Raw genomic sequence first — 15,182 nt, forward strand, 5'->3', positions numbered from 1 at the left:
CTGTAGAAACAACAGCTAACCCAGGAACTGAGTTGTGTTCTTTTTGAAGACCTGTTTCAGTTGGATAGGTGCAAGGCATGAGAAAACATCCTGAAAGAAAAGGCCACTTTTTACCAAATATACTCAAAGTGGAGTGTCTATTCAGATTGTAGGGAGAGAAGGGGCACAGTTATTAAATGGGCTTTTCTTACCTTGCAGGAGTTTACTGGCAGACTTCCTGCACACATTACCTGTAACTTATTTACTTTGCTATTTCACTAGCCATGTTCATGATGCATAATGTGTTGCTGTGGTCTGTGATGATCCTCTGATGGTTTTCATGCCCTGTACTGTATGGCAGTCACAAAATAGGAACATGATAGTGGTGCACCTGGGGGAAGAAACCTGCTGCCACGGAACTGCTCAGATGACAATGAGAGCAGATCCTCTCTGCTCTGTGAGCAGACAGATACACTGCACTCTCCCCACCAACCCTGTCATGACCAAGAGACTCAAACCAGGAGCTGCAAGGGCAGGCCCTGCCTCATCTTCCCCTTCGTTACAGGTACACCCTGTACCTGACAGCCTGAAATAGAAGGCAGGGGAGTTTCAGCTAGGGAAAGCTTCAGAAAATGGGGTGCTGATGGTAAGAACCATGGAAAGACACTGCAAGGCCACAAACTTGTTTTTGGTGTCCTCTGTGCTTGCTGCAGAATTAAGCCTGAGCTCCACCTGTGCATTTGTACAGAAAAAGCTCAGCCTCCCCTGCTGTGGAATCAGCCTGTCAGATTCCCTGATATCTAAAGTCACAAAGACATGCTTTCTACTTTAGGTACCTGACCTGGTGAAATTAAACCAGAGGTCTACCCAGGACAAGTAAGTGGTCAAAGCAATCAGATTTCCCCAGGGCCTAAGGCAGACAGGCTGATTGTGCTTTTCTGAAAATAATCCACTCAACTAAAAGCAGCTGTATTTCTCTCCCAAAATCATTACTTTTTATCAATAATATGAATATCCTTAAAACCATCAATGCTAAATAAAACTTGAGGTCACAGCAATTTTGCCCAGGTTTGTAATACTCCCAGGGATCAGCAGGCACTAACATGGATACAGAGATCATTAATACAGAGATCAAGATTCAATTTAAATGCTTTCTGAGCTCCTGGAAAGCACTCAAAGTCCTCAAAGAACATGTTCTTGAGATAGACTTCAAAAAAACAAGACCTGTTGCTTTTACATGTGATATCTATGTACCTATGTACACGTTACTATGCATCAAGCATAGTAATACAGTAATTGCAAAAGATTAGAAATGACAGAAGAAAAGGGAGGAAAAAAACTGGAGAGGAAAAAAAAAGAGGAAAGGAATAAGTAAAAACGACAAGGACAAAAAGCAAATTTAGGAGAATGTTGCCCCCATGTTCCTCCTGTTTGAGGGAAAACTATCCAGCAAATAGTTGGTGCCTAGACACATCATCAGCAGCGCATCAAATTTTGGGGTGATCAGTGTCACAGCTCAGTCTTATACAAGATGGTGTTACTTGATCCAGATCCAGCAAAGCAATTGGACCAATGTTTAATTTTCAGCTCGTGAGCAATGCCACTGAAGGCAAACTTCTTGTGGCTTTAAAGATATTATATTTCCTTAAACTCTTTGTTGGATAAGTACCAAGGAGTTATATTGCTAAGTTAAAATACCTAAAGATCCTGATTCATGTCTCAAAAAAACTTTTAAACATTACTTTAGAGCCCTTATCCTCAATAAAGAAAGAATTAGTTCGGCTCTGGTTTCTTAAAGTCATAAAATGATCAGCAAAATCCTTACTCAAATCACTTGGCTCATATTTACAGGGTTTTTTTTCACAGCCAAGAGGGCTCAAAACATTGCAAAATGTGAATACAGATTCCTGTGTTGCTAGTCTTGTCTCCAGGAGCTGGTGTTAAAAAAACAAAACAAAAACCTAAGGATCATAAAAGCATAAGAATTGTTGATCTTGAATGTACTCTGCACCTTACTCATTTGAACCTCCTCATGATTTTACTGACTGAAACAGACCAGGATTACTTCCCTCTTGCTCTGGGGGATGCTTCTGCAAGAGTGCAAGACCATTTAAGAGAACTGCAGCAATGAAATGTTAACTCTATCTGGATAAAGAAAATCTATTTTCCTTTCCCTATATCCTCCATATTCACTTCTGTCCTCACACTTCATAGTCTCTGCATTTCATCTCACTTAAAACATGACAGCCCCTCTCTGTTAGAAACAGTTGGTTGAGAAGCCCTGAGAGTGATCAGTCTTCTGCTGGCTACAGTGTGTAGTGCTGAATGGGAGGAAATGAACTTCAGCTGCTCAAACAGCTTCTGCTGGAACTTATGGGAACCAGGTCCCAAGATTCCTCTATGTGATTTAAAAGCCCTTTTGTAAAGATATCTCTCTAAACATTTTTAAACAGATCTTTTCATTCATCCCTGGACTGAGCATAAAGGCAGTCTGATAAAAAAAAATACATAGGCTACATGCCAAAGCAGAAGTAGTAATTCATGGGCCTTGAAATATAGTTCTTTTACTGGGAACATTACAAAAATGAAGACCGTGGTCATCCAAAAAAAAACCCAAACAAACAACAACAACAACAACAAAAAAAACAAAAAAACCCAAACCAAAACAAAAAAACCCCAACAAAACAAAACAAAAAAACCCAAAAACCGGCAGATTTTAACAGGCACTCTATGGAACAGGCTTGACTTTTCATCCTCAATTATCAGTTCACAAATCTAGAATTTCTCAGTTGCTAGCAAAGGGGTGAAGGTCATCAAACACGGACATAATAAAATTATAGTGATTTAGAAAATTAACAACAATATGTACTATTTTCTTCTCACAGAGTACACTGGATTTTCCAGAGCTGTTCCCTTTAGCAAAGGGCCAGTAGAAAACCAAAACCCAGAAACAGCCAAAAAAGAAATTCCCTTTCAACCGCCAAGACTGATTATCTGCAAATAAACTTAGATATATTTTCCTTTTGGATTGAATTAAATAGTTGATAATGATATCCTTTCAAAGTTTCAAGTATTCAAAGGAATGCAAGCTTTAGGAGGATTGGAGAATTTACAGCTAAAGTAGCTCAACCACATTCCCCATCAAAGGAATCACAGCTTCTTCAGGAGCTACCAGGAGAAGCCAATATCACTGACCTAGCAAGCCTTGCTCTCCCATAGAAAACTGTACTATAAGAACACCTTGATTCCTCACTGCCAGAACATGACTCCTTCAATTTCCATTGAACAGTGCATGGCAATGAACACCTCAGCATCCTCGCAATTTAAGTTCCTATGTGAGGTTGACAGGAACAAATGCCTCAAAAAAATCAGTAACTGAAGTCAGGATCATAAATCTTCATTTTGACATCTCCCTATGTCCTGTTTACTACCAAGTAAATTCTTCTCCCATTTTTAAAATTCCAAGTAAATTTTTTTCCCTTTTTAAAATGAAAAAAAAAAAATAGAACAACAGTTTTAATTCCATTTCATCCTAAAATAATTAGGTAATCCTACTCTGCAAGACAAAATGAAAAAAAAATAAAGTGACAATGCAAAGTTTCCCATCTTATTACCCACTCATGCACACACACTGACAGCCTTTTCTTCATAATGATTCACCAGAATATGTTTTTATCACATAAAAAGAATGCCTGCTTTTAGCATCCCAAGTATACACAAAACACCCTCTGTCTTTTTCTCTGCTTTTCTGTCCTTACCTTCTTTTCTCTAAACAAACCAATCTTCCAGTTGGTCCCTACAAGATGTTTCCCATTATCTGCTGCCCATTTTCGAATTACAACTACAACGATTCTGACCTTATGGCTGACAAAATCTGTGGGAATTACTTTCAGTAAGGAGGAAGAACATTTTTTCTGTCATCCTCAAAAGACTCATTTGCAAGGGTTTGGTTGAATAAAACAAAATAATCACTTTTTTGGACAGAATTCAAATATCAACAGGATTAATTCAGAACTGAGATTCTAAATTTTGGATTAAATGGCAGCAGCCTCTAGAATGCAGCAGCTATGTTACATTAGGTATAGCAGGCATCACTACTGCTGTGGCAGCAATGCTGCTCTAATGGGCATTAAATTGACATGATGCAGACATCCAAAAATAAAGTTCAAGTACAAGGCTGTGCTTGCATGGGATGTGCCCTTAAATGATCTGTGTTTCTCAATGACAGGTTGTCAAAGATGGAAATTAATAAAAGAAAGCTACTGTTGCAACTATGCAGACTGAGTTCATGTCTGGGAGAGCTAACAAAACCTTCTTCTTCCCTTACCTATTCCCTGACAAGTGCATTTAACTAGCACACAGAAGGAGGAGCAGGTAGCTTCTCCTGGGGCTGGAGTGCCTGGGAATCATCACAATATTGGACTTGATATCCAAACCCAAACATATTTACATTAGAGTAGATCAAATCAAAACTTGAGACCAAGTATTCCCTGCATCAAGGACCACAAGGGTGTCAGGTCAAAGAAAATGGTTTGCCAGAACTTTTCATTACAGAAATTACAGTCTCAGAATACAGAGGTACAAAATCCTGCTAAAACCATGAGTCAAGCAGCTCCATCTTCCTGAACTGCATTCATATATTCAATACCAACAGAACTGATCAAAATGTTTTCTGTTGACACATTTTAAGAGAATATGGATTTTTGATCAAACTAAAAACCACTTTTTCTTTCTTTTTATTATAACAAAATATCTCTTAATATTGTCAAAATTTAGAAGTTTTTCACCCACTTACTTACTCCTCCATTGCAATAATGGAGCAATTTCATGCTTATGACAACGGCTGGTTGCTATTGAAATAATTGCAGCAATGTAGAATCACCAAGTCTACATGTTACAGATCAGAAGGTGAGAAAAACAAAATTTAGACTGCAGATACTTCATCTCATCACCAGAACAAGGGAAAATGAGATCAAAGCGTAGCAACTGAAGTTCGTTAGCTATTTTAGAGAGACCAGGAAGAATTTATTGTCATTTCTTATGAGGGAACGTGTTCTCTTCAACAAGAATTGGCAAACCCACTACTTTTTCCCCCATGAGTTTAGCAGATAGCCATACAAAGCCAGAGAGCAGTCTGGGCCTTTTACATAGCCCTTTTCTGATATGAACTGTATTTTTCCACTTTGCATTAATTAGCAAGGGTAATTAAGATACCAGCACAGGAGAGAGAAGACAGCTCTGCCTCTTCATTGTCATGGTTTTCACTTCACCTTTCCAACCAACCAACCCCCCAGCTGTCTGGGAGGAAACATGATGTTTTCATGCAGCCCAGCAAGCCAGGGACATGCAGGCTTCAGGGCAGCTCTCATAAGCCTGATTCCATTGACTTCAATAAAGCCAAAGCGATTTTCATCAGCTGAGGAACTGGTCTGACCTGTATGGAACAGGCTACTGTGCACAGTAAAAGCCCAAAGGCTGAAACACGCTGAAATCCAAGCACCTAGACATAGATAAGAGGGGAATTTTTAGCTCCTTTCAAATGCGCAACAAATTTCCACGGACTTCAGCACAGCAGGAACTTCCCTGGTGGCAAACTAAGGCTAATTCATTGGCACTATTGCAGCTACACTGATTTATTCCACATCAGGTCCTGTCCTTAAACTTATGTGGTAGTGAAGCATACATTCATGACCTAATCCATTATCATAGCATGGAGAAATGGAAGGAATGAAAGCAGCACAAATGAAGATTTTATCACTTCAATAAAATTGAGGGCTGTTATTCTTTATATTTATTTCATAGAATCATTCATTTCTTACCTCACAGACACAAGCAAGCTATTGTTTAACTTCAGTTCTCTCAGGTTAGGCAGATGCACACCTGTGGGAACAGAAAAAAGGATCACTTTGCAGACCTGGGTTTAGAGTAAAGGAAACTTATGACAATTATAAGTTGAAGCATCTAATTTTACATGCATTTCTTAGCTGTTTCTGCCAGGCCTGTGCTGGACTTCTTCTAAGAAAATCAATGAGATTATTTCACTCAAAAAATATTTAATCCTTTGCATTTTTGAAACACATACGTATTGTCTGCATGACTACCCAATTACAATTTTTGAACCCCTCTCTGGAAATTCTGATATGGCACCTTTCCAGACAGACAACAAAAGAAACTGGCTTGATGGGTGTCTGTTTTCTTTGGTCTGATTCCCCATCCTGACTGACTATTAACTGAGTGATACTCTGCAGAGCTAAGGGATACTTCAGAGTGTAGCATTCCATGACCTATTTAATGGCAAGTAGCGATGGACTAACTTCATACACAGCCAAGTAACACTTCTTCAAACTGTAACTTTGAGTCAAACAACAAACACATAATGTTCCACATCATAACATCATCTTTTATAGTTCACAGGTCCCCCAAATGCTACATTTTGCAAAGCATTGCTTTCTCCTTTTCATTTTCTGGATATGATCAATTGTTTACCATTGAACTGTACAAGTTTCATACCTATAAAACCCTCAGTATTCTGTTGTTATTACTTTAATTAATGGGGTTTTTTTCCTATCTCTGAGAGACATTTGCCTTTTTTGTTCACTCTAAAGGTATCTCTGAACCAAAATCATACACCAAATCCCTCCGAGCTACAGAATAATTTAGACATAAGCTCAAGTCTCAGAAACCATTTCTTACAGACAGTAGCAAATGTTCACCCATTCCCACCAGCAGAGTTTACTCAAGGCTGCTGAGCATCCTCCAGTATAACATGCAACCATGTAGAAGTAATACCAATTTTAGACAAACTGGATCATAGCTGAAACACTAAAATGTGTTCTCAGCAAATATTTTTATGAGTTCTCTGAGTAATCACTGTCTGGCAAGGGTGACTTACCAATGTCCAGAAGGATACCATTCCAGTGCTTTGCGAAGGATAAAAAAAAGAAAGGGGAGTGGGATCTCAAAAGCAAACAAGGGAGGTCATGTTGTTCATTCCCCAAATAGAACAAGAGCATTTGTGGCAAAAACATTTTAATACATCATGTTTTAATAGAAGCATTATCTGCATCTCGTTGTTTTGGAGCAACTATAGTGCACATATTGATCCTCATGCTGTACTGCAAGTATTTCAGTTCACGTCTTTGCAAAGCACTTTTGAAAATACAAAAAATTCAAAACACACTGTACAATTCTTTTAGCCTTGTTTTTTAATCATTTTCCACAATCCATAAAAATTGGAGCACCGATTAGAACACACAATCCTTATCCTGCAGGGTACGCTTTCTCACGTCAAACAAGTTTTATACATTTATACGTATATATGGCAACCAAATAATTTGGAGTCCTGGCAGAGGAAATACTAGGATTTCTGTTAATTACTCACAGCAGTCATAGTACCTACTGAGAAAGACTTCCTCAGATATAAATCATGCCCTAAGAAATTGGGGGCCCCCCCCCCCCAAAAAAATAAATCTACACTCTGAAAAATTTCTATCCTGTTTCTGACAAGGACACAGTGATTAAATGACATCCCCTGAAGTATTAAAGGAAAAAATGAGAGGATGCAGTAGCCTCTCCAGTCTCAGTTCAAAAGTGGGCAATAGCCTTTCCGTGGATTCAGTCAGAGAGGTAAAAGGGTTACCACACAAAGGCTGTTGCAAAGCTTTACAAAGCAAAGGAGTTTTAAGGACTAGTGTTAAGCAGCAGATCTGAATGAAGAGTCAAGAGAAATGCAGAGACTTGCCCAAGGAAAAGCTTTCCACTGAATGCATTTAGGGATGGTTCAGGAAAGAAGCAACTATTAAACGATCCAAAGAGGCCGAGTGACAGGCTGAAGACACAATTTTCACATCTGGTTATTTCATTACAGTAACTTGATCTCCATCTCAGATTTTTGTTTGCATTTTGGCACAATCTATCCCTGCGAACTTCTGAAGTGTTACACTTTAACGTGTGGCTTACTAGCTTGAAATAGAAATATACAATGCGTGGTGGTGCAAAATTCTGCCAGCAATATTCTGCAATGTATTTCTGCAAGTCTGCAGGTTCTTCCCTCCTTTCAGTTTCATATCGATATGAAATCGTTCTTTGGTGATAAGAATTCATTGTTCCATTGATTTTGATGGTTTTTAGAGTCCCAAATCCTTATAAATAGATTAGAGGCTGGAAGATTAAGAAGATAAAATTGTAAAATGAAGTGACAACATACTTATCCCAATGTAACAATGTATTTCTAATTCCTTAATTTTAACCCTCATGACACCTTTCCTCAGAGCAAGGACACATGATACTAACATATAAAAATACCCTGAAATACAACAATATTAACTTCTATATTAATTTTATAAGTACAGGCAGTTTATTCCTTATCCTGAAACTGCCTTCCTTGTAAAATTTCGATTTTTTAAAGGAAGAATGGTCCACAAGAATGCTGATGATTGCAGGACAAGGCTGAGAATTCAGAATGACGAGCAGTGTTATCTCATCTGTCTACGATTCCCTTTCACTAAAGGCTGGTTTTGTTACATGGCTCTGAAATTACTAACCACCAACAATGTACTAGTGTTAAACCATTCTACTGTACCAGTGGAACAAAACTAAATGAAGGGCAGAATGAAATCAAACTGCAAGGCAGGTGAATAAAAGTGATACACACACACTCAACAACACTGCCTGAAGGGCTGCACTTCACAAGCAGGGTAGCAATGTCCAAGGTGCCTTGGTACAGCAGGTGACATTTAGAAAACTGACTAGGAGTAAAGAGAAAATAGCCAAAATACTGGTTTTATTATATTCTACAAGTTACAACACTTTTATTTCTAACACTTGCTGTTTACATTATGAAGTATTCTTTAGGTAGCATCATATATCTTTGTTTTTCTATTGTTCACAAAAAATCATCGTGGCTTGACTTCTTGTGTCTTTTGGAATATGGACTAGTGAAAAACAAACAAAAGTAATTACTGACAAATGCTTGCATTGGCATCAGGCAACCATTGTGCTTTGTTGATCCTACAACACAAAACAGGCACATGAAAACAGGTTGTATTCTTCTAGCAGGAGCAACCTGACATGCAAATTAAACAGTCTGTTTAGTTCACATGAACTGTGTTTGATCAAGTAAGATACATCACTTGGATGCTATTTCTACACACGCACTTTTTTGCACATTTCTGGGGTGCAGAAACTGGGCAATACAACATAAGGTGAGACCACAGCCCTTTCAGGCAAACCCAAGGCAGCTGCAGTCCAGCTACCTGAGATGGGGATCTTGAAGAAAACACGTCAGTGCAGGGCTTTACACAAGCACGCTGCCCCATACATACTTGTGACTCCTGGAGACCCTGCCCAAGCCCTGCTCAGCAAGTTTGTCAGTACTAGCTAAGCCAAGACCATCCTGGGCAAGGAACACCCATCCCAGACTCACTCCTCCAGCCTCTGTGCTGCTCCCTGGCTGTGCAGGCACCTGCTGCTGCCACGCTGGCTGCCAGCAAAGGTGTCCTGGCTCTGCACCAGGAATGCCAACAAACAGGGCAAGAGGAAAGAGAGAGGATGACCCTGTGTGAGAAATAGCACATGGCTACTTCTGAACCCTTGGCAGAGCTTTGCCTTGATAAAACATGTGCAAGGGAGTGGCAGTCTCCAGACATGTAATCAACTTAGTCTGGCCACCAGCAGGCAACAATTCAGTAAGGACCAGCGAACAGCACTGTGGGTAACTTGATTTGGAGCTATTAAAATTACTTAGAAATAAGAGGACTATGTAGTATCTTAAATTACTCTATCCCACCATTATTTTCAACAGGAATTTCTATGAGCCGGTCATGAATGCAATTCCATACCTGTCAGCAGTCAAAACTGAAGGGATAATCTAATGAAAAGGAAATAGTCCCTCTGTTTGAATATGAACTGAGGTCTACATGCAACTGAAGAGCACAGAAACCAACTCCAAGATATGCAAAGCTGCCAGTGTTTCATCTGTCACCCAGCAAGGTGCACTGAAAACAGCTAGAGAATTCAGCAATTACCCCAAGTCCTGCAAAGATTCAGATTTAAGCTCTGGCATGAAGCCTTTCCTTAATTTTAAAACTGATCACATGAAAATATTTCAAAATCAGTCTTTCTATGTTTTATCCCAGACCTCGCCCCTAAGAAAAATAACTCTTCCGCTCCACCAGGTCATGCCATTTTGCAGAGGCAGACCTGACAAACTGGGCAAGGCTAACAGGATGGTGCTTTAAAGTTGAGCACACCCCAAAGTGGAATGGTCTCAAGAAAAACATCAAGCAACAAGTTTTGAATTACTCTAGCAATCTTTAGGCCCTGAGTGTTTGTGTTACAGTCTGTAACAAAGGCTGTGAATCTTGAAAAGTTTCTCAAGTGGAAACTGCGGTGTAAATTTGGGATTCGAGTGCTGTAAGGTTCCAGGTGACCCAGAGTTATGTGCGGTCTTGTAGCTTTTAACACTTCCACCTGGCCATTTAAGAGCTTGCACGGCCTATTTTATCTTTACACATAAAACCAGTCAAAACAATATTGTTTACTGAGTGTGGACTGATCATCCAAACAATTTGCTGATGATAAAGATGCTCTTAACCACCTTCCACAACCAAGGAATACTGTGAAAGCAAGGTGATGTGGTTTAATATGTGTCTACAGAAGGCTTATTAGCCCGCTTTGAAATGTGAAAGAAACACCAAATTACAGAGCAGTCCAGGCTGGAGGGGACAGTCAGAGGTCTCAAGCCCAGCATCCTGCTCAGAGCCAGGTTGTCTATGAGATCAGACCAGGGTGCTCAGATCTTCACCCACTTGAAAACCTACCAGGATGAAGTCTCCAAATCTCTCTGGATACTCCTATTGCTTGACTACCCTAATAGGGGGAAAACTTTATGTCCTGTCACACTGGAACGTGTGTCATTCCAGCTGGTCTGGTTCTTACCCATCTCTTCCTCAGGCTATTTCTCCAGACCCCTGTGACCACAGACCACATCAGAAGTACAGCTCCAGGGGCAGGCAGCCAACAGGGAGCAGGCAATGAGCCCAACACCTTCAACAGCAATCTTGCTTGCACCATTCACAGTGGAGGTGCAAACTGCTCTGCAAAACCCCTAAAAATTTAGGCACTACTCCATGTGCCTAAAAATCATCTGCCATCTGAAAAAAAATGGGAAGAAACTGAAGCAAACTTTCTGCCCTAGCCACCTGCTGACATTTGCAAAGAGATTTTCACAGGAAGGAAACTCAGAAACGCACCTTAAAATTACCCAGAAGAAAATTCAGAATGGTCTTGATGTTCTGTTATTCTCAAAAGCACTGGGGACCTGCAGGTGCTGGTTTTTATGGCCCTCAAGGGCCAACTCTCAGTGTGAACAGTGGGATATAAACAAGATGGAAATTACTTGCATCATGGACATAGTGTTCTGTATTTCGTATTCTGTAAAGGTTGCAAAAGGCTAACCATGGAGAGGAGAAAGAGATTTATTCCAGTAATGGAAAAGAAAGGGAAGTAGAGAGTGATGAAGGCGAAACATTTTGCTAGCTTGTCACAGCTAATGTAAAATGGCATAGGAATGGAAGCACCACTTTTGAGCATTATAGAAATGGCATAATGAGATTTCTTTATCAACTGGAGGAAACATGATTGAATAGATTACGATCTCTGAAAGAAACGGATGTAATTTACCTTAAATTATCAAGTGACTATGAGAAAGAGACTTACTCATGAAATAAACAGAATAACCAATACAAAGGGGCTATATAATACAAAACAAAAGCCCCCTTCACTGTTCTTGATCAACCATTCCTGACAAATAGACATCAAAAGACCCATTAAAGCTAATCAGCTGTTACATTAGAGTAATTTGCATATGAAAAATTAGCTGCCTGACTGAAAACACCAGCACACAGTTTTGGGGACAGGACTCCTTTTTAGCACAGAAAATATTACCCTGCAGTAGTTACTCAGCTTCATTGTAGCACAAGATGGACTTGGGTGTGGTAGGAATCCACATGACAGAAAATGACTGCGAGTACTGGAAAAAAAAGGAAGGCTTTATATTCTCAGTGTTAACTCTGCGACAGAGGGAATTCCTTTGGTACTTCTCACTTCCCTGGCGCAGTGATGATGATATAAAAATGAATGACAAGTGTTAGGACTGTTTGGGGCTCATCAAAATGATGTATCTACAGGACCTGCCTCCAGCTCATTTTCCAGCACAGCTCAGTGAGGCTGTACAGGGTGCAAAGATAGGCTGCTGGAAGCACAGGTCACCTGATACCACTGGCAATTCTTCAGTCACAGGGAAATCTCACAGTGGAGAGGAGCTGACCTTTGGCTCCTGTTTTGCTAGAGACAAGAGTAAATGCTCTTGTCTAGCATATCATACAAGAAAAATTTGTTCAAACTAATTGGCTTTAGACAGAAGTCGTGTCACTCATCCCATTGCCAGAGTTTCCAGTCCTATTCAGGGCCTCACACTAGAAGACAGAGATCAAAGAGTGTGAAGTACACCAGGGAGATCCTGTTTCAAGAACTCTTGAGAAGGACAGTACTTTTCACTGGCTGGTTAGTGAGTCCCCAGTCAAGACATGATAAAGGAAAATTCAAAATGGTGAGCAGAAAATAAGGTGTTTTCTTACCGAAGTTCCCCAAGCTGATCTCTCTGGTGTCTACTCGCATCTCTAGGGCCTTCACCTGCTGCAGATCATCTACCCCTGCCAAAATTTGCTGTAAAGATAAGCAGAAATATATGTGTACTCTCATGCAATAAACCAGATGTCGCAGCAGCAAAAAGGTGTAGAAGGACTTTCAACTACTGTTTTGTCAACATATATTTCAGGTCACTGTGGCTAGATGTAAAATCATATTGAAATTAATTTAGTATTCAAAGACCTGTCTTCCTTGTAGCCCCAAAATATTCTAGTCTCCCAAAACTTATACATTGCTGGAAGAGTCAAGGCTGAGGGTTACATTCCTCAGACCTACAACAGACCTACATGCCAGCTAGATTCATTTAAACAGTACGTCCATGCTTTAAGATTTGCACAAGTCTTGCACTAATCCTCAGCAGACAGAAAGTGTTAACCTTAAGCATCACTGGTAATTCAAAAGGTGCTAGGTAGTAAAACTCAACAAAACACACAGTTTATCTTTTAACCCAAAACAATAAAAGGAAACATGATTTTAGCTCAAGCAGCTCACTTTTCTGAAAGCAGACTACACTAATTACAAGAATTATTAATTCCTTTGAAAGTATCTAGGCAATGCAAATAGAGGCCCTCAAAATCCTTTGTTATTTTTACAAAATTGTAATAATTGGATGAACCACTGCATTAAGCAAGGATGTGGGTGTGAATGCAGACTCTTTCCTAATCTTTCCTAATATCCCAAAGTCTATGTTGATACGTACATGTACATTTTGCCTTGGCAGAAGTAAGCAGGAGGAACAAAACAAGCAGAAGCTATACACAGAGGGGAGAGGGAAGCTCTATGACTGCCAGTGAAAACCAAAGCAGGGCTGTGAAATCCTAAGATGCCAGGCTGCAATTCCACAAGGAGCTGAAGCAATCTCACATTACTGCTGCTCTCATCCCCTATTTCTTCCAGCTATGATCCAGCTTCTCTCCCCCCAGTTCCCCTCATTCAGGGTACATATCCCACCACCTCCTTTGCATCAGCTTAGTTGCATGAATTCAACCAGAAGAACAGTATCCTTTCTTCCTGATGGGTAAGTGGTTCATGGAAGAGTCTGAAACAATCCTTGAGAAATGAGAAGCAAGGTTTATTTGTCACAATAACTGCCTGAAATAGTTGATGTTATACATAGTGAAAAACTTCTAAATTTTCACCTTTCTGTGTCAAAAGAGTTAGGATGTGGGCTGAACATGTACACTTCAAAGAAATCAGAGTTCCCTCCTCAATGATGCAACCAAGAGCATGGGTTGAAAGTATTGTCACCAACCTTTTGGGCCTTTACTAAAGGTGAAGGCAGAAAGTCATTCAGTAATCTCCATGTACAGAAGACAAATTTTCTCACTATTAAAAAGCTACAACATTCTTTAGGTTTTTTAAATAAGGGAGAACTTATTCATTAGAAGGGAATGTGTAGGACGACCTCTGCTTATGAGTTTTGGGAAGAAAAAATAACCACGAGAATATCCAGTTCATTTTGCAAGGAAAAAATGGTGGTTGCAACATTCCTGCTCGTTAGGTAACATTTTTATTGTGCACAAGGGCTGCAACTTCCTCTGATGGTTCCACATCCTCTTACAAAGGACCAAAAACAGTCTGAGTGTAACTGAGATGGCAATTTAAAAGGACATGGTTTCCAGAAAAAGCTGAGCATTCCTTTTTGAAAAACTGTCCCCTTTATAAGGTCCTGACTTGTACTCCTAAGAAACAGAATTACCCAATATCTTCGACTGCTTTTGACCTACTTTTAAAACATTATGTTTAAAATTATTTTTAATCTTATTTTTTTAAACTGTGATTTTAAGCAGGCTGAACATAAGAAAGCTTCTAGACTCTGTCCCCACATGCAGCCACCACAAAATGTGTTTTGCTCCTGCAAAGGCAGCAAGCTTATCAACTACAGCTTTCTCCCTCCAAGTGAACACAAGATCCCTGATGGCAAGACACATTTTGCAGTAACCCTTTTCAGCAGATGACACTGTCTGTCACATAGCACGAGATTATGTGTGAAACGAGAGCTAGCTGATGTCCTGGCCTAAAACCATGCACTCGGATCACTGGATTCGGATGCAAGCTCACTGCCATTAAAGGAAGAAGCTTCTGAAAAATACCTCCCTGCTCCCCATCAAAATACTTTTAAGAGCCTACATCAGAACAGGAGGAAGCCTCAGAACAAGTAATAAGCTTAGGGTCACACACTCTGTCAGTTGAGTAGCAGAAGGTGCTGATACCCCAAGGAGCCTTTGCTCCTTATTTTGTCCTTTTCTCCTTTTTTTGTCTGCAAGTTCCCTGCATGCTGTCCTTCCCCTGCTGTATTCCAGCAAGCCTCCCTTCACAGTTCTGCTCCCTGATGTTATTTCTCAAAATCCAAGCATGAAACCTGCATGAAGTTGTATTATCTCCTTCTCTAGGGTTCCCTATCCCTTTTTCTCATACCAGGGATTACCAGTGTCATTCTTTGCCCTCCTTTTCCTCTTCTTGACCCACTATTTGTACCTTTTCCACTGTCTGAG

The 15,182-nt window shown here is 40.0% G+C and overlaps 1 protein-coding gene across 6 annotated transcripts in view; it reads right to left on the reverse strand.

Moving 5' to 3' along the window:
• The window catches only part of LRRC56 (leucine rich repeat containing 56), a 60,245-nt gene that overhangs the window by 26,770 nt on the left and 18,293 nt on the right, over positions 1-15,182 (reverse strand). For 5 of the 6 annotated variants that reach the window (XM_042038320.1, XM_042038317.1, XM_042038318.1 and 2 more), the window contains 2 exons: positions 12,618-12,705; positions 5,799-5,859 (listed from right to left, as the gene is read on the reverse strand). In XM_042038320.1, the coding sequence (XP_041894254.1) occupies positions 5,799-5,859; positions 12,618-12,705 (149 nt within the window). Of the gene's footprint in view, positions 1-5,798; positions 5,860-12,617; positions 12,706-15,182 lie in introns of those variants that run through there. The other variant, XM_042038321.1, reaches the window with a different exon arrangement.

Source organism: Corvus kubaryi, unplaced genomic scaffold (genome assembly GCF_017639235.1).
Source record: "Corvus kubaryi isolate FWS band 111438036 unplaced genomic scaffold, C.kubaryi_AGA036_p1.0 37392, whole genome shotgun sequence".
Taxonomy (NCBI): Eukaryota; Metazoa; Chordata; class Aves; order Passeriformes; family Corvidae; genus Corvus; species Corvus kubaryi.